General features: G+C 35.8%; 1 protein-coding gene across 2 annotated transcripts in view; it reads right to left on the reverse strand.

Moving 5' to 3' along the window:
• LOC110386417 (succinate dehydrogenase cytochrome b560 subunit, mitochondrial) overlaps positions 1-22,791 on the reverse strand; it is a 40,390-nt gene that overhangs the window by 13,126 nt on the left and 4,473 nt on the right. For both annotated transcript variants that reach the window (XM_021352539.3, XM_062670721.1), the window contains exon 2: positions 21,399-21,631. In XM_021352539.3, the coding sequence (XP_021208214.1) occupies positions 21,399-21,631 (233 nt within the window). The remainder of the gene's footprint in view (positions 1-21,398; positions 21,632-22,791) is intronic.

The following is a 22,791-nucleotide window of genomic DNA, read 5'->3' on the forward strand; positions in this document are numbered from 1 at the left end:
GTTGCTGTACCCTTTCTATTTTTATTACTTTTCCTTAATGTACAGATAGGTACACTGGAATGTACTATCTATAGGTACTAATATATAAATCTACAATGGTTTTTACGGATGTTCCGTTATAACTACTGAACCATGCATCCAATTGACTTGAAACTTGGTATCCATGTAGAAAAAACATGTACTTAATGGATATGCTAATATTTATATGAGTGTTGGACTCCCTAATAATAATGACAATAAATAATAATGTTAATTTTAAATGCCCAGCGAAGCGGGCGATTTTGTTTTATTATATCAAAATACTTTAATTGGTTTAAAAGCAACGAAAATAATAAATAATTATCAAATCAACACACATTGAGTTCTATAAATCTACTTTAAAATATGATTACACCGAGATAATTGTAAAACAGTGAAACTGTTAGAACAGAACACATGAGAATTCAAAATTTTAGGTGACTTTACGATTTTATTTTACTGTGTTACTTTTTTCAAATCACCTTCTTTTTGAAGATGATTTACTAAAAACGCGAATGCATTGGCTTATGTGTGGCGATTTACGAGAATCAATAGTAACGTTAACAACACACGGACACCGTCATGCGGAGAAAGCACAAATAATTTTACGTCGATGTGCGAGGCCACAGATGAGGAAGAGGAAGAGGTAGACCTAATAAAAAAATTGGATGGATGGTATGGAAAGAGAAAACATGTTGCGCCGAACCCAAGGACTGGGAGAAGGGCAGGAGAATGAATGATTAATTTTAATGTAAAAATAATGTAAATAATGAAACTAGTTGCCTTTATCGATTTCGGATTGTCAAGTTTATCTTTTGCCCCGAATATAGGAGAAATCACGTAGATTGGTTAACTGTTAAATAAGTTTAAATGCACATTTTTTCAGGCTACATTATTGGTTACATGTTGCGCCCACCCCAGGTAACTGGGAGAAGGGCAGGAGAATGATGATGATGATGTGCAAGGCACCAAACGGGCAAGTTTCAAGTAGACTGCTTAATCGTGTAGTTAGGCACTTAGCTGCCCCAGGTATCGTCGTTGTTGCATTGATTCAACACCACATTGACCTTATAACCAAGTCAAGCAAATATCGCCCAAGTCAAATGTGAATATTTTTAGCGGAGAATAAAAATGAATACCTGTCTTGAAAATATTTCGTCAGGTTCATGAAATGCTTCTACAAAATTCGTAAACGTTATGCTATTGGATGTATCACACATACCTGACAAAATCCTTAGAAGAAACGCGGTTTTTCGTCTCTGCTATTTCAAAAAAGCGATTTTAGGATGTTGTTTGCTAAGCGACAATATTGCCTATGTTGACCTTGAGCTAAGTCCAAATATTCAAGAAATATTTTAGTTACGATTAGACTACGGGTGTGCACAGTATCTAAAGTGAATTACCTTGTTGGAATAATATTGCTATACGCATAACGAAGTCTAGCATTCAAGCAACAAGGCATGATTTAAGTGGTATGTAGAAAAAGGGGAGCTCAACTCAGATGTGGTTTATCTTTCAGCCAAATAGTATAAGAGGAACATACGTTACATGCGGTAGAAAAAGTAACAACATTACAGAACAAAAATATAACTTGCATTTGGTTTCAAAGTAGTTATGTTTGGAAAAATCCAAATAGATACATTTCATTGAAGCGAAAAAATGAAATAACAAAAGCGTCATATATTTTAAAGACACAGTTACATTACCTTTTTTTTATGCTGGGCAATCCATTTACGGATACCCACCCGGTCGAGGTGGGTAACGGACCGGGTTATGTCGGACTCCGGCGCCTCCAGAGACGAGGAGAGCCTCCATCTCCCCAAATTCCTTGCAGGAGACTACGCCTTGAAAAACGCGCGTGAGGCACTCGCCCCGCAAAACCAACTACCGATTAAATCCATCGAGCTCCACCACACTGGCTACACCAAACCTACGGTACCGCAGTGCGCGCCGAAAGTCCGCCTTCGCCGGTACCCGTCCTGATCATACGGGATTTCATCTCCGGAAAAATCTCGAAGGATGTCGTCTCGGGAGACACATCGTGGGCGGCGCACAAGAGCCACCTTGTAATGCATCACCACCGGACCCACATTTAAGAACCGGGTGCCCCCGCACCCGCTACCCGACAGCCCCTACGTGGGCTGAGCAGCAGCTTCAAGCCCGCGCTGCCACCTAGTAGATACCTAATAGATATAGGTTCACGCATACAGGTATAAATGGATTTAAACTAAATTAAATCACAGGAAATATTTCTTTCAATCTCGATAAACAAGCCAGCCAACAGACAGAAAATACTCCTTAGTTCGTCTCTTCTTCAGAAGATCAGCTGGTACGTGTCATCACTCATCACTGTGAAGGAAGGCCACGTCATAACAGTTCGAAGTATATGTGGGAGAATCTATAACCGATTTGAAAATTACATCGGCATACTGCCGTAGAGAATATGTGCAAGTAAAATTAAGTATATATATTATAGACTATACTACATATTTGCTACCACCGATAATGACTAATGATTTAGAGGGATTAACAAGAAGCCCGAAATATATGGCTCAATCGTGAATTCTATTTAGGTCGTCGTTGATGGCAAAAATGGCCCACCGATATCGCACACTCTCGGATTGTCATACAGCAAATCAAATGCGTTAAGGTGGGACAATAATTCCCTGATCGTGTTAATAAACATGAAGAAATACAAAGGAAAGGGTGCGCTACTCCAAGGCACAACCGCAACACAATTCACAGTTAGACTCTGTGACGAGCGCCCACGAAAGCAAGAATTAAACCACGCAATTACAGATGAAGAGATACTGAGATTTACTTATTATTTACTTATTATTTATAATGGAATTTATTTCTTTTTTCTATAAAGCTTCATATAGAATTCAATTCAGAACATAGCAGATATTATAATATATCTAACCAGGTTGATTCTAGTTTCAAGTCAAGCGCTAAATATAGTAATTATATTGTATGTACAATATAATTGATAATACAATAATATAAGACCGTAGTCTTCGTTTAATATTCTTTTATTGTATAGTTGGGTATACAACATCACGGCCCACCTTGGGTTAAGCGGTTATCGGGACCAATAAGCATAATAATGCGAATTCCGGCCCCCAGACTGCTTTACGGCCGCAACGGGCAGGATGGCGGCACTTCCCTGGGCCGACTTATGATGCAATAGGACACACAACCAGTTTTAGTGGCACGTTCTTTTAGCTTCATTACCCACTGTGGGAATGTCATGGTGTTGGTGTGAAGTGTTTTAAGCAGCCCACACACCACAACGTGAGCTTTGGGAAAGTTCCAAAAATTTAAATACTACCCTACAAAACGGAGCGCTCGATTGCTTCGCCACAATACACTCAGGACAATGAGTGAACTACCATGTGCCTACATGTGTTGTAAAATCAGATACTGATTGAACAAAATGAAGTCCGTAACGTATAAATTTAGACAATCCCTCGTCAGGATTTGCGGTCAATTTCTCGCGAATGTCAGTGGCCATAGCATACCTATAATCAGAACTCGACATGAGAAAGTACACAGTTTTGCGAATTTCAGCAGCAACTACGTTCTGATATCCCACCATCGTGAAATCGTCATTTGTCAACACGAGGTATTCATTTTCTTTCTATACCTAGTTAATGCCTACCCTAGTAATCGAATCATCGTTCCGAATAAATCGGGAGTCTTACACATTAGGCTAAGGACACTTCTTCATAACTACATCCGTCTGTTGAACACTTATTTTTATAGCCTAGTATTATTAGCCGATTTGCGTAGATAGCACGTTGGCTAGTAGGAGGATTAGCCAATTCACTCTTGTAAGGCTTCAACGGATGGTATTTAGCTTTAGCAATTTGTTTAAGAACCTTTGAAATAAGCGCGGCCCTAGTCTAAAGTACACAGTAAAATTTCTTTGGAGGCTTAACCTGAAGAGAAACTTCACTGTCTTCTTTAAATTACGGCCACAATAGGACTTGTCTTATTCATAGCGAAATGCTATTTTGCGACATTAATAAGGAGGTATTTCGGTGGAGAATTTGCGGGCGATAATATCTTGACACTGACCGTAAAATGTGTTCGTGTCCTTCACGAAAAATATTCACCAGACATTGCGCCGTCTATCATCTGTTCCAGTCAATGGCACGTGCTCTGTCGGAGCAGCGGTTTACATCATATGAAGATACCAAAAATTGGATTGATTCGTGGATAGCCTCAAAAGACGAGGAGTTCTTCAGACTTGGAATCCGAACTCTGTTTGAGAGATGGGGAAAAGTAGTTGCTAGTGATGGACAATACTTCGATTAAATTTAAATTACCGTTCTTTCACAATAAATATTATTTGTTCGACAAAAAACGGCGGAAACTTATTTGTACTCCTAATATATCCCAAAAATCAATCGCAAGCAATAATTAATTGGCTTCAAACTTAAATAGGACAACTATAGCAGTTGATTATACTTTCAGCTCCGTAAATTCGTAACTCTGTTTACATATTACCTACTAGTGGTCCCCGGTAGTTAAAATTCGACTATAATTAATTAAAATTATAAGTTTGTACACTATTGATTTACTGGTGGTGAGACCTCTTGTGAGTCCGCGCGGGTAGGTACCACCAACCTGCCTCTTTCTGCCGTGAAGCAGTAATGTGTTTCGGTTTGAAGGGCGGGGTAACCGTTGTAACTATGCTGAGACCTTGGAACTGATATCTCAAGGTGGGTGGAGCATTTACGTCGTAGATGTCTATGGGCTCCAATAACCACTTAGCTCCAATAAACCACACCAGGTGGGCTTTGAGTTCGTCCACCTGTCTAAGCAATAAAAAAAACATATTGTGATTATATTGTCAAAACTACTTCTATAATCACAGATTTCGCCAAGACTACACTTTAGACAAATATTAATAAAGACAAACAATATATTTTAATCTATTCTTAAAATGACCACAGACTTTAAACAATAACAAAAGTTTGAGATTAAACAAACAGTATGGATGCATGAGTGTGTCAAATACATGGTAGTGATGTAATGTTTATTTTTATCGATTTTTTATATTTTTTATGTATTATTAAAAAAAAAATAACATTCTGCACTCCTTCTGTATATTCTCTATAAGTGTGGCAAATTTCATATTCCTCCGTTCGGGCAATTTTCGTAAAAAGGTGTTCAAAATTTTTGCTTCACGTATTAATATATAGAAGTTATACCACCATAACGATGTTAATTCAAGTATTCAGAACATAGTTTAAACGGACTTAACGTAGGTAGGTACCTACTACTATTCGGAAACCCGAACGTCCGAAGTGCGACAAAGTAGGTACCAGTGAGAGATTCGATTTGGTTTTCATCCGCATTGCGACAAAACTTCACGAACAATGCTAATAACATAATCACAAATTATTTAGTCACTCAACCGTCATTGTATTAAAAAAAATCGTTTTCATTTTAAGCAAACATTACAGACATAAAAGTATTTTTTAATTGTCGGTTATTTAACAGGTTTACTTACTCTTCTCGTAAGAAATGTGATAGTGGAAAAAATCAATACACAATTATGATAAAAATAGTGAACACAAAATAAACGAATTCAAATAGGTAATTGTATTTTCAATGATTATTTATCTAAAAATCATGAATTTATTGAGTTTAAATAATGAAACGAGTCGAGTCAGAAATTCTGAAAACCACGCCACCTTTTGAAGTGCTAGTGAACTACACTACGTTCTGATTGAAAACCATGTTTCGCTTTTGCATAGTCCATTCGAAATCTGTTTCTATTCTGAAACTATTCAGTTCGCAATATTGGCGCTAGCTGATGTCGTAAGCTGAACAAAAACATTTTCAATATAAAGAAATTAACGCAAAACAATAAAATGACTCGAGTACGTTTAAAATGCAAAATAAAACATAAATTATCAAAATGTTACTATGTTTTTTAATTCGGTTTTCAATTAGTATTGTTGATGTAGTCCGGTTTTCTGTTTCATTTAATACTTATTTTTGTTTTACTGCACTCATTTTAGCTACTGGGTAATTTTGTTTTGTTTTTCGGGGACATAGCGGCGCGGGACTTTTTGGCGGGAACGCGAGGAGTGAAGCTGTGTGATTTGTTTTATTTTGTCTATTTAGTGTTTCTTCAGGTTTAAATGTGTAATAACGGTGGTTTATTAACTGTTTAATATCTGTGAAAGTGCACAAATGTGGGAAAATGAAACAAAGCCGCTGGACGCAACTTCTCGGGATCCTCCAAAAAGTCCACTGAAAAAAATCTTAGTAAATGACCACCATTTTACTAAGATTATATTTCATCCCAAGGTCCGTTTCCGGCATCCGAACTATCAACACCGTAGTGATAAGCTCCGAGTGAAATTAAGTGAAATAAAATAGCAAACGTAATTTTTGGTTGCTGGTATACGTTGATACAGTGCTGAGACCTCTTGGAAGTGACTAAAAACATACAGTGAAGTGCGATTACTGGAATCCATCGCGGATCTACAACCACAATATCAATTATTGGTTTAGAGGTTAGAAAACACGAAAACAACAAATCGTTCACTCAATGACACTTGTCGTGAATGTCAATTTAACTGAAATATTAAACAGTGTTGCTAATTGAGAAAAATATTTATACCATATTCTACTATTCCGTCTCGTTACACGTAGATAATAAACCATAAGATGGAAGGTCAATTTCAAATATTATTTGAAAAAATGAAAATGGAGATGCAAAGTCAAAATGCTAAATTGAAGGACTCTATAACAAATAGTATTATGGAAAAGATGGATGAGAAACTAATCCCTATTATTGAAGAAAATAAGAACTTGAAAACTAAATTAGAAAAACTGGAAAAATAAATAGATTATCTTAAGAGGGCCGAGAAAAACAATAATATTATAGTATTCGGCTTAGAAGAAAACGAAAAATCCTCTTATGAACTAGTACAAAATCTCAAAGAAACCTTCAACCAAGATCTGAATATTAAAATGGAAGAATACGATATCAACAAAGTTTATCGCTTAGGAAAAAGAAAGAGAGAGAGCAACAAACCGAGACCGGTACTGTGTTTGTTTATAAGCAACTGGAAAAAGACGGAAATTATCAAAAGTAAAAAGAACCTAAAAACTATATACATTGCGGAGGACTACTCGAAGGATGTGTTAGAAAAAAGAAAAGAGCTGCAAGCCAAGTTAACTGAAGAGAGACAAAAAGGCAATATAGCATACCTGAAATATGATAAATTGTTTGTTAAAGAGAACAACTACAGCCAAGAGAAAAAGAAAAGGGAAATATCCGCTTCACCTTCTTCAGATAATAATCAACCAAAAAAGCAACAAACCGTAAACACAATGAAGACAAACAGGACAAATGATTTTGATTTAATGCGATATAGATCCAGCTCCCTTTCGAACATGCCTAATACTAATAAAAACCAATAGCAACTAAAGAACGGCAAACGGAAACCAAAACCAACCAAAGAAACTGTCAATGAAGAAACAAAAAAGGAACGAACTCCCCCAAGCCGACTGGTCCTCGAGGGGGAAAGCGACCACAACCCTCCAACATCTAAAGACAACAATCACCGAAAACCAGTAGTTTACATAGCATCCCTTAATGTACTCACTTTGGGAAAAGAAGAAAATCTTACGGAACTGACATATGCGCTAAAATCTATCAAATGGGACATAATTGGTTTGAGCGAAGTGAGAAGAATGGGCGAAAGTATTACTTGTCATCCTACTACTATTTACTGTACCAAATAGGGGAGACGCAAGGCCAATATGGGGTAGGATTTATTATTAAACAACATTTAAAACAATATGTGGAAGAATTCATAGGAATCTCAGAACGCATAGCGATTATGAATTTGAAACTACCAGGATATAAAAAACCGTGGTCTATTGTACAAATATATTCACCTACAGAGCAATCAAATTTGGAAACGATAAATAACTTCTCCATATTTTAAACGAAGCCATTCAAGAGCATACGCACAAAAACCTTATAGTCATGGGCGACTTCAATGGCCAAATTGGAGCAAGACGCCCAGGAGAAAACGCAATACTAGGACAATTTTCATATAGTAACAAGACCAGAAGCAGAAATGGGGAAAAAATTACAAACTTCGCGCTAGAAAACAAATTAACAATCTTAAATACTATTTTCAAGAAGAACCGAAAGAGCATGTGGACCTGGATCTCGCCGGATGGTAAAACAAAAAATGAAATTGATTTTATTATGACCAACAGAAACAGCTACTTCACAAACTTTACCGTCATTAAAAGATTTAACTTCAACACCAACCATAGGCTACTTAGAACTGAGCTCAAAATAAAACAACCAAAGAAGACTAGACCAAGACAAGACTCAGGAAACATAAAACTCGAAGAACAACACTTAGAGCAAATAACAACAGCTCTAAGAGCTGAACTTAGAAACTTCAAAGAGAACACTAAAGAACTGGAAACCCAAGATAAATACAAGTATATAGAGAATATTATTAAAACCCAAACTAAACTTATAACAGATAGGAAAATTGATGCAAAAGAAAAACTATCAACAGCCACTATAAAACTCCTAGAAGAAAGAAATCACCTTACTAATGAAAGAAGTACCCAAAACAGAAGACAGAAATTAGCCAAAATCAGCAAAGATATCAAGGAAAGTATCAGAAAGGATAGAAAACAACGAAGGTTGCAAACAATCGAAAATTACATACGAAAAACCGGTGGAACTAAAAAAGCACTCAAAGAATTGACCGGCACGAAGAACTGGATCGTAAAAATGAAAGATAACCGAGGAAAATTCGATTATCACAGAATTGGCATATTAAAAACAGCTACGTCATATTACAAAAATCTTTATCGAAACAACACTACGCAAGCTGAAATCAGTCTAGTGGAAACCTCGAACACCCCCAGTATTCTCCAAGCTGAAGTCAGTAAGGCTATCGATACCCAAAAGAGTGAGAAAGCACCCGGGCCTGACGGCATAAGTAATGAAATCTTAAGAAATAGCAAAGAGATACTGCTACCTGTCCTCACAGGTATATTCAATGATATAATGAATACTGAAACCATCCCCCAGCAATGGACCGAGTTTCTCATCATCCTACTGTATAAGAAAGGTGATAAATATGACATAGGAAATTATCGCCCTATAAGTCTTATGTCCAATGTATATAAGATTTTTGCTAAGATCATCTTAAAACGGATTGAAAGAACCCTAGACGAAAACCAACCTATAGAGCAAGCAGGATTCCGTAAAGATTACTCAGTGATTGACCACATTCACGTAGTGCGTCAAATTTTGGAGAAATACAACGAGTACCAACTTACATACTACATCGCATTCATTGATTATAGTAAAGCATTCGATTCTCTACATCATGACAAATTATGGGAGGCGTTATTAGAACAAGGAATTGAGCACAAGTACATTCGATTAATAAGAAATATATATAGCTGCAGCAGAGCAAGAATCCAACTAGAAAAGAAAAGTACTCCTTTCAGAGTAGAAAAAGGCGTAAGGCAGGGAGACCCTCTATCTCCGAAATTATTCTCCGCAGTATTAGAATCAATCTTTCGAAGACTCAACTGGGAACATCTTGGAATTAATATAGACGGCCAACTGGTATCACACTTAAGATTTGCTGATGACATAGTGTTAATGGCCAAAACAGCAGAAGAGTTAACCAGAATGATAAAAGAACTTGCGAAAGAAAGTGAGAGAGTAGGGCTGGCAATGAATCCGGAAAAAACTAGGGTGATGACAAACGGGTACAAACATACTATAGATCTAGGAAACACTGAAATCAACTATACAGACGAGTACGTATATCTAGGGCAGCTCATAACTCAAAAAGATCCTATGCAGAAGGAAGTGTACAGAAGAATTACAAATGGCTGGAAGACATACTGGAGTCTAAGAGAGGCTATGAAAGATAAAAAGCTCCATATAAACCTAAAAAGCAAACTTTTTAACACCTGCGTACTACCTGTCCTTACATACGAGTGTCAGTCATGGTCCTTAAATCAGGTCACCTCAAACAAACTAGAAACCTGCCAGTATGCAATGGAAAGGAGTATGCTAAACATTAAAAAGTCCGACAGAGTAAAAAAAATCGTCATTAGAATCAAAACAAAAACTACCGATATAATAAGCAAAATCAAAAGACTCAAATGGCGATGGGCTGGTCACCTGGTAAGAGGACACGACAAATGGAGCAAAAGGGTGACATGGTGGTACCCAAGGGAAGGCAAAAGAAAAAGAGGTCGACCACAGAAAAGGTGGGACGATGACGTTAGACAAGTGGCAGGAGTCACATGGAACAGAGTGGCTCAAGAAAGAAAGGAATGGAAAAGGTTGGAGGAGGCCTTTGCCGACTGGCAAACAGATCTAGGAAAGATAACCAAACAACAAATATTAGAAGTTTTAGTTTTTAATGCTAGATTTTACATAAGTTTAAAAAATCATTGTACTAAGAGATCTGAATAAAAGGCTATATTATTATTATTATTTATTATATATTTCATCCCATATCATCTCATTTCATTTAATTTCATCCCAGTTGATAAATGTCTCAAATTAATCATTTTCATTTCATTTCACTCCATATTATCATTTTTCATAAAAATAAGAATATAAATTAAAATAAGACATGACTTAAAGGTCTTAGTTACCAGGTCATAAAATCACTTAAAAAAACATAGCGGTGCACCATACAAAAACAATAATATCCCGTAATTCCACTCCCACAGCTGAGAGAAATCTATCTCATGTTGAAATATATTAAAAGGCTCAAGCTGTGGTGGAGCTTACTAAATAATTAGGTATATGTAGGTATACTATTTAATAATACTACGTTCGTACGACGCAAAATATTCTCCTCTTTCTGCGGAACTGACAGAAAACATTTAATTTCGTAGATACACATTAGTTCCTCGTTGATCGTCTTAAATTTCATTTAACTTTAATTTTAGAATATATCTAGCATAATAATAATATCTCCTTTGATATAATATCTCCTTTTAAATAAGTCACTGGTGGTAGGACCTCTTGTGAGTCACGGGTGGGACGACTATTTCTGCCGTGAAGCAATAATGCGTTTCGGTCTGAAGGGAGGGGCAGCCGTTGTAACTATGCTGAGACCTTAGAGCTCATATCTGAACGTGGGTGGCGGCATTTATTTTGTAGATGTCTATGGGCTCCAGTAAACACTTAAGACCAGGTGGGCTGTGAACGAATCCATCCATCGTTGGAATAATAATAAAAAATCAGTTCAAATTCGTTTTAGTATTCTTTTTTTTCTATATATTAGTATACATAATTATTTTGTGTGTATGTTAGTAAACTCCTAAATGGCTGTACCTATTTTGATGATTTTTGGTACGTTGTGTTCTTGTGGATTCGAGAATGGTTTAGATTTACAATTCGATCAGTTAAAAAAACTTAAATTAAAATTTTATAATTTAAGCTTGAAATTATCGGATTTGAGACGTACCTACGTACAGGACAATGTTTGTTGCGTTCGCTAGTAGACAATAAATAAAAATGTTTCAATGTATGTACCTACTTAAGTATATGTCGCGTTCAGGTCATTGACATAAACGTTGTGGTCGCTTAAGGAGACTAGTACCCGTATCTTTAGACGTTTCGTCAAATATTCCTCCACTCTTTAACTCATCCGATGCCGCTCGAGCATTCCTCCCAAACTTACTCGAGTTTGGTTTTTTAGTCGACCATTACATTATTCCTCAACTCTACTCGAGTGAGGTAGAGCCGCGGTATTGCATCACCACGACGACATCAGTTTGACGAAAATTTGATCAAGCTAGCATTAAACCCATAGAGTTCTGTAGTCTATGGTCAATGTTTAATGTCAAAGTCAATGGTACGTCGCGACCACTGAAGTAGGAAACCTATGGAAATGAAACGTCAACAAAAAATTCGTGCCACTGTGACGTCAACCGGCCACAAAACATGGCGGTTTTAGTGCTGCCCAGAAGATTTTAATGTTAGTAGGTTTTATCGATAAACGTTCTTGGCTCATTTTATTTTAAATATTGTTGAGTGAATGTATTTGTAGAATTTATACTTTAATAGGAAGTAAGTATATTGTTATGTGCAAAGATGATGTGATTTAGATATTATGTGAAATCTAAGACGAGTTCGTGCTTCAAATTTGCCAAGTAAACGATATGACGATTTTTTAAATTTGCTATACTGATTTTATAAAGTTGTCGTTTGCCGCAAAACATAAAGATATGGCGTAGTACAGTGCCATCTGCCCATTTCTAGCATGCTGAATGTTATCGTATTTTGAGTACGTGTTTTTCTTAGACTATTACAATCTATTTTAATTGTTTTGCTGACTATAAAGTCCGTAACACACTACCGCAGCGCACCTCAAGGAAGGTACGCCGCACCATTTGAATCACTCTCAAGTGAGAGTGATTCAAATTTTAAACTTATCAAGGGACCGCCTGATAAAAAAAAACACAAGAACATTTGAGTCGTCTATTATCAAAGGCGGCAATCTGTACATTTGGACAAAAAATTTTTATTGATATGTCAATACAGATTTATTTGAATATAATCGTCTCCTTCAAAGAATACGGTTCAAAACCTGCATTAAATAAAGGTTAATAGTTAACCTATTATTTATCTAAGATGTCGTTCCGAAGAGTTTTGTGCCTGCCAATGGAATACAAAGTCAATAATTCGTTTTTCTGATTTACCAATCATTGTCCAAAAGTCAGATTGCCGCCTTTGATAATAGTCGACTCATTTATTCGTTAATAAAATTACAAACGTCATTCCTTGTGACTTCCTCTCTAAAATCACTTAATTATTAAATATTTAACGAGTTGACAATAGTGTTATAAAACTATTTTATTTAAATAGTTCCGACGACTTTCTTGAGATCCTATAAAATATGTTTTAATTATTATTTTTGTATGTTTTAAGCATGATAAAATAAGAAATTTTATATAAGCAATCATATTAAATCGATATCAAAGTCAATAAATAATGCACAACCCAAAACAGACGGCCGAACTGACGTGACAATGACATTTGGCGCGCTAAACATGGCGGATTTTCGGCCTCATTAGACGGAGACGGAGACGGAGACATTTAGGTATATTCATGTTTCATTTTATGTACGCACTGAAATACTGTTATATTGTTTTCCTGCGAGTTAAAGTGCTGAGTAAGAACGAGATAGATATATGTTTATGTATGTGCCTTCAAAATGGGTGCTATTTATATAAGCAATTGTACGTATAGAACAATATGTCGTGTCCCTACTATATAGGTCTATGGTCGCGACGTACCTTGACTTGACAGTTCATTTACTCCACACTCCACATTTTTCTGAAAATCTCTATTTTGAATTCCAATATATTATAATAAAAATGATGCAAAGTTCGAGTTATTAGGAGATCCATCGCGTTCAAACTGTAACGCGGTGTGTAGCAGTAAAACTATACGTGGCCACTTCAGATACATGTGAATAGAACAGATCGCTGTCTACTGCCGATTCAGGGTCACCAGCTTGAGATTTAAAATGTATAAACACGATTTTCGAAAGAAAATTCTTTATTATTATTTGATCTTGTGAAACCTCACAAAGTGTCTGTGAGGAAAGTATTTTAAACTATAGTTACATAATGAAATGTATAAAGAAAAATAGCACGTAACAAGTGCTTAAATTACAATAAATTTTACGGTTTAATCTTGCGCTTTTATTATTGTCTTTATATTATTTCATACGTTTCGTATACTTTACAACTTCCGTGGTCATGTTATACACATACATACATGCACACACACATGGATGAAAACTGTAAAGTATTCGACCCGTCAAACCCGCGAAAACCAAACAAAATACTCCAAACAAAATACTCAAAACAACCAAAAAAAGTTTCAATTTATCAAAATTGGAAAATGTATCGCAATTATCATTGCAAAGTTTATATTAGGAAATAGGAATTTTAATTTACCATACAAGTGAAACTATAGTGTTGTAAATAGCAGTTTCTAACTTTTGGTAAAGTTGTTTCAAAATGTTTTTCTTTCATTCATCATATTGACATTACGACATAAAGAAAACTACCCATCCTTTTATACTGTAGTTAGTATCGTTTTATCGTACTCTTCGATTCATACTATCCAATTTTTATTTATGAATAGTGACGAAGCTACCTAATATATCAACTGAATTGTCGGTTACATAAAAGTGATTTTGATTAATAAAAAACTAAAATGTGGAGACGTGGGACACCAGGTAGGAACGAATTTCCTTCGGCTAATGTAGAATCGACACAATTTGCAAAGAAAAGAAGGAGAAAGAGAAAGGTATTATACACTACTCGCTTGTGTATACGACTGTCGCGCTCGCGCCTGCGCACGTCTCATTTAACGGTTTTATTCCACGCACTTTTTTCCACGGATTTTTTCTTACGGTTTTACTATCACATTTTTTTCAGTTCGGTCGCGCAGCAAAATCCTTATCCCCTCCAAGCCTGCCATAAGGGACTTCGTTCCAATAAAAGAATAATATGTTTTACTCTCTTAAGCTGGCCTTATCTGTTTCATTAAAAAAAACCTTGCTTAAGAAATGTATCTTTGTTCGACTAACTTGTACTTACGTTGCATAAAGCCGTTTCCAGTAAACTTCTATTATCTACACAACTTGGCAACACTGCCGTCATATGTAGCGGGAATTGTGAAGTTCGTATAAAATTCAAAACTCCCACATTTTCAGGAAAAAACTTAAAATGCCCGTTTAATTTGATGGCTTGTTTTAAATTTTGTAATTGGATCAATTAAATAATATAACGAAAATAATTCTTGAACTTCGCGTGTTTGTGCTTAAGTTAGAAAATCAACTAACCAAAAAATCGTGCTTTTTTTCATAGTAAAATAGCTATTATTGACTATTCATTAAGATATTTTTCGTATTATCTATCGTCTTAGCCGTAGGCCGACCGACATTCACCTAATGTGTAGTTGTTACTGATTCTCATGGACAACATAAGTACTAAGAGCGTATCTTAGTTGCTTCCTATTTTTAATACTTTTCCTCAATCCTCGCTTAAAGAAGAATAGGCTATGGTCTAGCTATATAAATGCCGAGAAGAGAAGTTCATACCAAACCAGAGTACTGGAACCAAATTTTGCAAATAACATCAATAGAAAGGCACTGTAGACAATCGCATTGTTTCCAGTTGATCTCAATAAACTTTGAATCAACACACACAATTCCTCAGAGAACTACCCATTAACAAAGAGAACAAAAGTCGCTCTAGAGTCGATCTAGACATTCCATGAAAATTTCATAGTATAATTCGTTAATTGTCTTTAAATTTTATACATTAATTATATTCGGTAACAAAACTGTATTTATGAATTATCTATTAAATGGCATTTCGTATTGAATCGACACAGAGAAGTAATAGCTTTTATTAAAACAACCTTGCTGCTGAAATGGCATTACCCTGTACGCACGTAAGCAGATTACAGACGCAAATTTGATGGCCGGTCAGACTACATTTGTAATTCAGAGGATTATGGTATCGATTTTATAAATTCATAATATGAGTTGAAAGGTGTCTTCTGATGTTATATTTTTCATTATGAATTCTGAATGTGAAAATATTGAAATTTTTACTGGTGGTTGGAAATTATGTGGGTCCAGACGGGTAGGTACCACCACCCTGCCTGTTATTGCCGTCAAGCAGTAATGCGTTTCGGTTTGAAGGGTGGGTCAGCAATTGGACTGTGAAAACTGAGAGCTTAGAAACTCACGTCTCGAGGAGGATAGCGGCTCTTCCGATGTCTATGGGCTCCGGTAACACCAGGTGGGACGTGATAACAAAAAACACGGAAAATTAAAGATACTTTTAATTTAAAGCCAATTCAAATTTGCCTGTGTTTTAGGACAGTTAAAATAATTATCTCAATGATATAAATAAATTGAATGGTCATTCCATAACATTAAGCATCAGGCAAAATACAAATTATCGCCTACAGACAATATGCATACTTGATGTAGCTAAATTAACGAAACCATAGTTACATGGTACAGCATGGGAGACAAAGCTTTCGACGTTTATTGTTCAGCGGTTGTCGGGTTTGTCGGAGATTCGATTTTCCAATTGCATCCCATTCAGTTGCCCACCCCGCGTACAAAGGGCCCGGTTTCCTAAATTAATTTGCGAGTAATTCGAAATAATTTTATGTTTCCCTCTTATTTAAGTGCCATGTTTTTTTTATTTATTGCTTAGTTGGGTGGTCGAGCTCACAGCTCACCTGGTATTAAGTGGTCACTGGAGCCCATAGACATCCACAACGTAAATGCGGCACACACCTTGAGATATAAGTTCTAAGGTCTCAAGTATAGTTACAACGGCTGCCTCACCTTTCAAACCGAAAAGCATTACTGCTTCACGGCCGAAATAGGCAGGGTGGTGGTACTCATCCGCGCGGACTTACAAGAGGTCCTACCACCAGTAAAATGTATATTTTTCTATTATTAGAAGACATTCCGCTGATTTGACAGAAGGACAAATAATATAATTTAAAGATATCTTATAAACCTTAAAAATAGGCTTTTTGTATTAAATTTCTGTGCTGTTAAAAAAATCAGGAAAGATTTAAGAATGATTCTTGACTGCATTTATTTTGAGTTTATTATATAATTGAATGAATGGTTAATTAGTATTTCAGACACGAGTTCAAAGCCTCAGTTTTTATAGTAAAATAGATGCCCCGCCCTTAAAACCGAAACACATTACTGCGTCACGGCAGAAATAGGTAGGGCGGTCGTACCCACCCGTTCTAACAAAGAAACCTCAAAAAAACTCGCTCTTGTCAGACGACGGTGATCGCAAAAGTCAATGCACGTAATCGTGTAAGAGAAATATATTTTTTTGTATTTCAATCAAAGCTAAGTGCAACTAAAACATATAGAACAAAACTGAGAAATCGATATGCTTTAGTGATTTAGATTTTAGATTTAGTTGAGTGGGTCGGATTTTAATAACAAAAAAAATAAAATGTGTACAATTCACACGTGGTAGAAGTGAAACCTTCCAAAATTAAAATACAATTATCCTAAACGTCTTAAGTATATGTAAAATTTTGTCATTAGTAAATAATTGTAAGGTAGCGCCCTCTGTGAATTGATATTTTAATTTCACGTATAATCCTAAATTAAAATTCACTACAAGAGCTTTCATACACACGTTAGTATTAAAAAATCTCACAGATGGCGCTGTATTAAATACTATGTATATTTCTGTCTCATTCTTTGCTGGCTTCATCCTACACATTTTTGTATTTGTGTCTCTTACCTGTCATTTTTTCCGTTGCATCCGATTTGAAATCACAACGATTCCAAAGAAGTTTTCACTTCAAAAAAAATCAGTGAATCACCATCCTGATACGGATTTTCACGTTGCCGTAGTTTCGTAGGATAATGTGCGTCACCATAAAGGATCGGTCTACAGTTTTTCAATTTATTAGTACTAAGTCTCCGCAGAGCCTTTGGCTCTTTGTCGCATCGAATTTATTTGCGGTACAGCTAATTTTAATCCGGTTTCGAAATACTTCGCGGTCACGATTGTTATCTTTCAAATCATCTTTCTTCTTATTTTTTTTATTATTTGTATTGACTGCGGTAGCCTCTTGACGAGAATAAATAAAAGAGACCGCATCTCAAGGTCACTGGTGGCTTTCATGTTATGATGTCTATGAGCCCCGTAACAATTTTACACTAAGTTGTCCACCAGCTTGTTTGTGTATGTACTTAATAAAAACAGAAAAAAAGAAAATACATTCAGGATCACATACTTATATTTTTATTTTATTTTTTTATTGCTTATTTGGGTGGTCGAGCTCACAGCCCACCTGGTATTAAGTGGTTACTGGAGCCCATAGACATCCACAACGTAAATGCGCCACCCACCTTGAGATATAAGTTCTAAGGTCTCAAGTATAGTTACAACGGCTGCCCCACCCTCCAAACCGAAACGCATTAATGCTTCACGGCCGAAATAGGCAGGGTGATGGTACCCACCCGCGCGGACTCACAAGAGGTCCTACAACCAGTAAAAAAATTCAGCCTAATAGTACGATAATTAAGACTTTAAACTTAGTTAAATTGTTAAATTTAAAATGTGATTACATTCTCGTATAAAAAGTACGAATTTAATCTCTAAACCAACTGGACTTCAGGCGATTTTTAATTCATAATGAAGCAACGAAATCTAAACGTATGTTCTTCCGACGTTTCCACGGACTATTGATAATAGAACACTAGAATTGCTAATCGATTTGAATGAAAAACAATTCTCCGTGCAAACCGATGGTACTCCACGGTTCGTCCGATAACAATTAAAAATTGCATCAGCAAAACAAATTGCATTAGCAAGGTTTGTTCTTTTAAAACTTTAATTGAATTGCATTTTGCTCGAGACGGAAGGTTATGAATATTCAAAGAAGAACTATTCGCATTCGAGTTTTCAATTGAAATCGAATCTCTTAATTGTTTCAAGCTTAGGTTTGAAATTAATTTAATAATTAAAAACACGATATTTCCTGCTTGGATTCATTCGCGTTCGAACACCGAATCAAATAGTTATGAAACACTAGACTGTACGTTGTTGGATCCGTGGAGGTCCGCTAATATCATGTTTTGTTTTTGCAGAATTAAATTAACGTATTTTTAATAGTCCTAAGATGAGCTGCATACAAGTCGGCATTCGGTAATCGTTTTAATTTAATGGATCGTTTTATAATAAGTAAAAAACGACGCTTTTTATGTGGAAAATAATAGATTTAAAATAAATTAAGCCCATACAGCCCGTGTAGAGTGCATGCTAACTCTCACTGTTGTGTTTGAGTTTGTCATGTCATTTTTAACCGACTTCAAAAGAGGAGGAGATTCTCAATTCGAATGTATGTCTTTTTTATGTTTGTTACTTCATAGCTTTTGATTGGGTGAATCGATTTTGATGATTCTTTTTTTATTAGAAAGCTGACGCTTCCCGTGTGGTCCCATTTCAATTTAGTCCAGTTCTGAGAATGGTATCCATGAGAAAACCTTAATATAAGTCTTAAATTTGCATTAAATACGTGCGCGACAAAGAGATGAATAACTAAGTAACTCAATATCACGCCAACCGATTTCGATGATTATTGTTTTTAGTGTATATTCATTTGTTTTGGAATATCTTTTTTTTTTCTATTTGAAGTCGGTTTTTGTTAAAGCATGTCTATTTACAATTATTGATGACCGTAACAAATTGGTTTGAGTTTGGTTTAGACAAGTACTACTTCTTCTTGCCCATATCTCACATCATGTCAAGGCGGCAGCTTGTCCTGTTATCATGTTGCATAGTGATTTGGCATACGTTTTACGACCGGCTTCCTGTCTGACCTCAACCCTCCGTGGCTTATATTTCCATATATCTATTGTAACGTACCATAGGTAGGAACTTTTTCGGTATCATCTTTATTTATTTATTTGATGGTTGGACGAGCTCACAGCCCACCTGGTGTTAAGTGGTTACTGGAGTCCATAGACATCTACAAAGTTAAACGCGCCACCCACCTTGAGATATAAGTTCTAAGGTCTCAGTATAGTTACAACCGCTGCCCCGCCCTTCAAGCCGAAACGCATTACTGCTTCACGGCGAAACAGGCAGTGTGGTGGTACCTATCCGTGCGGACTCACAAGAGGTCCTACCACCAGTAAAAGTTTCCTTTACTTCAATCAATTTTTTGTTCAACGATTTGCATTTTATTATTACAAACACTTAAAATAAAATTTAGATTTTCAAACAGCGCAGAGGAAAAAAAGTCACATTTCAACATCAGTTTAAAATGTTTACGCGACAAATGAATAGTCTAGTATACAGTATAACTAATTCGTCGTGCTATAGATATTCTATTTTATTATAATGCCTCTTCACAAATTTAAGCATTCAATTTACCGGATCACGTTTTGCGGCCGCGCGCAAGTCTAAAGCAGACTTTGTATTAAAACCTTTTGTGGGTAGGTAGCATCGTCTAAACAGAATTATTGCAGCCTTCTTTACTAAGTATCCTGAAGGAAGCGACCAAGTGCATTTCAGCAACGTTCCCTTGCAATGTTTTCAACAAGCAATAATGTTTATTGAGGAAATGATTGTTTTTCCACGTTTATCTTCCGACAACTTGAGTGACGTTCGTATAAGCTTGTGAACAGTTTGGCAGTTTTAAAACATGGCCTTGTATACTTCTACGATGGTAGTTTTATAGTGGCCTCATCGAAAAATGTATTTTTTGCGAAATATTTACAATGTAGTTCTATAATTGAGTAGTGTTCTGGACGTGTTAATCTCAATTCGATAAAGGGGAAGATTCAAACTGACTTTTTAATTGTTCAGACACGCCTCATTAGTAATAAGGAGAATAAAGAGTGGTGTGTCGTCCAGTATATCACATATATATCAGTATATAGTGTTGACTTGGACCGGTGCTTCATACATTTAGAATAATAAATATTGAATAAAAACAAGACTACCGATTAGCCAGTTTGAGTTTTATATACATATATCTCAAATTCTTTAGCGCGCACAATAGCCAAGACCATTTACTTATTTTAAAATCTAAGGTGTCCAATATATTAGACTCAGTTTTTGAAGTAATACTGTATGTAAAAATAATCTACTAAAAAAAAAAACACGTGTGGCACTCGGAGACTGCCGCGGTAAAGCTATTGCATAGCATGTTTTATCAACTTATACAATTATAAATCGACAATAATAATTTAATATTAAAACAACAATAAAATAAGACCACGCTATATTTATCAACATTAATAAAAGCAAAATATTAACTGTCCCCTTCACACTCATAACCTAGACCGCACGAGGGAGAGATGGGCAAACTTATCAAGATGTGCATGCGGCAGCGCGACGTCACGCCGCGCGCTTATTCACATACACTACACAAGCGCAACGTGTGAATGTGTTGAACGCGAGCTACATAGTAGGCGTAGTGTGAGTGTCAGGTTATTTTTGTTACGGAATTTCTTGATTCAGTCGCCGCGCTCAAGGCCTGAGATAGAAGCTATGCAATAGCTTAAAAAAAATTATGACAATAAATAATAATGTTCGTCGAAATAGACGAGAACGATGACCGGGTCGTATTACAGTGGTGAACTAAAAACTAGTTTTTATCGATTATTGAGTAGCCCGGAACCAATAGAGAAAATATTGCATAAGCATGTATGCGACAAGAATGCGTACCTATTTAACCTTTATTATAATTTGAAATTATATATTATTTTGTTTTGATTCGGTTGAAAACATCATACCTGTGATTCTTTGTCCGATGGACGTCATAGCCACTAAAGTGGGAGCGTACACGGTGAGATGTGGGGACATCGGCCTCTTCAGCGTCATGTTCTTGTGGTCGTGATCCTGGTAGCAGGGCGGGACGTACGCCTTGTACGTTATCTGGTGTTTGAGGCGCTGCGCATGGCCGTCGGCGACTTGGCATACAGGACTTAGCAAGCCGGAAAATTTCGAGACCTTTCCGAATGTTTTCCTGAAACAAAATAAGTGCGTTTTAAATCAAATAAATGCAACTAACTAAAAGTTTAAATCCTTTTTTCTAATCATAAAAAAACGTAAACAGGCCAATGTTTTTTATCATCAGCTAAAACAATTTCGTTTTGCCAATGGGTAGGAGTGATTACATATACATATTTATATATTTAAATTGAAATCGTAAATATCACATTGCTGTCTGATAATTATTTAATCAGCCGCACCAATTATTTAATCATTTATTATGACGTCACTATAGATGCGTTGGTTATTCATGAACCAAAGAACCATTCCGTGATCGAGTTCGTTACATTTTATTTCTCTGATAAACACTATTGGAAAATAACATTATTTTATAGCAACCGAATTATATCTTAGAACAGGTAAAGTACACCGATGCAAAATGAAAACAAATTCAAAAGACTATGCCCGAAAAAAAAAACTATGGGCGGTCTTATCGCCGAAAGCGATCTCTTCCAGACAACTATCAGAGGGACAAGAGTCAATCAAAGAAATGAAATTAAGCACGTATCGTTTTAAAAAAAACAATATATCATTCAACAATATTCATTTCAACTGAATAATGATAATATTACTATTATATACACAAAAATAAATTTAAATATAAAAATATTACATTTTATATAAATACATACTTTATTATGTCAAATATATTATGTTATGTAAAAAGCTCGACTCAACACTTGAGCGTCTAGATGATATCGAAACTAGAATTTTCTTATTACTTTCTTCAATTGCCTTTCACTGGAGAATAAGCATATTTTCAGTTTCATGTAACAAGATATATCGAGAATCATAGCTTCATATTTCATATACAGATCAATAATTTAATCACAAGCCCAATACCTCGCCAGCAGAGTATCCACGTATAGTGTAATTTTATACTATTTATTATATTTGCACAAAAAAAATACATAATTAAACTTTATTAAAATTCGAAGACGGCTCAAGCTAATAAAGATAAAACAACAAATTCTATATACGGCCACTTACCGCGGACTAATGCTGGAATCTTGTGATTCTCAACAAAGACTTAAGTAAGATTATTTCAATTAAAATTGGGAAACTTATCAGTGTGAACGAAAGCAGTGGTTGATATTATTCAAACAACTGTGAGCGACCCAAGCGAGATTCGCA

Source organism: Bombyx mori, chromosome 1, assembly GCF_030269925.1.
Source record: "Bombyx mori chromosome 1, ASM3026992v2".
Classification (NCBI taxonomy): domain Eukaryota; kingdom Metazoa; phylum Arthropoda; class Insecta; order Lepidoptera; family Bombycidae; genus Bombyx; species Bombyx mori.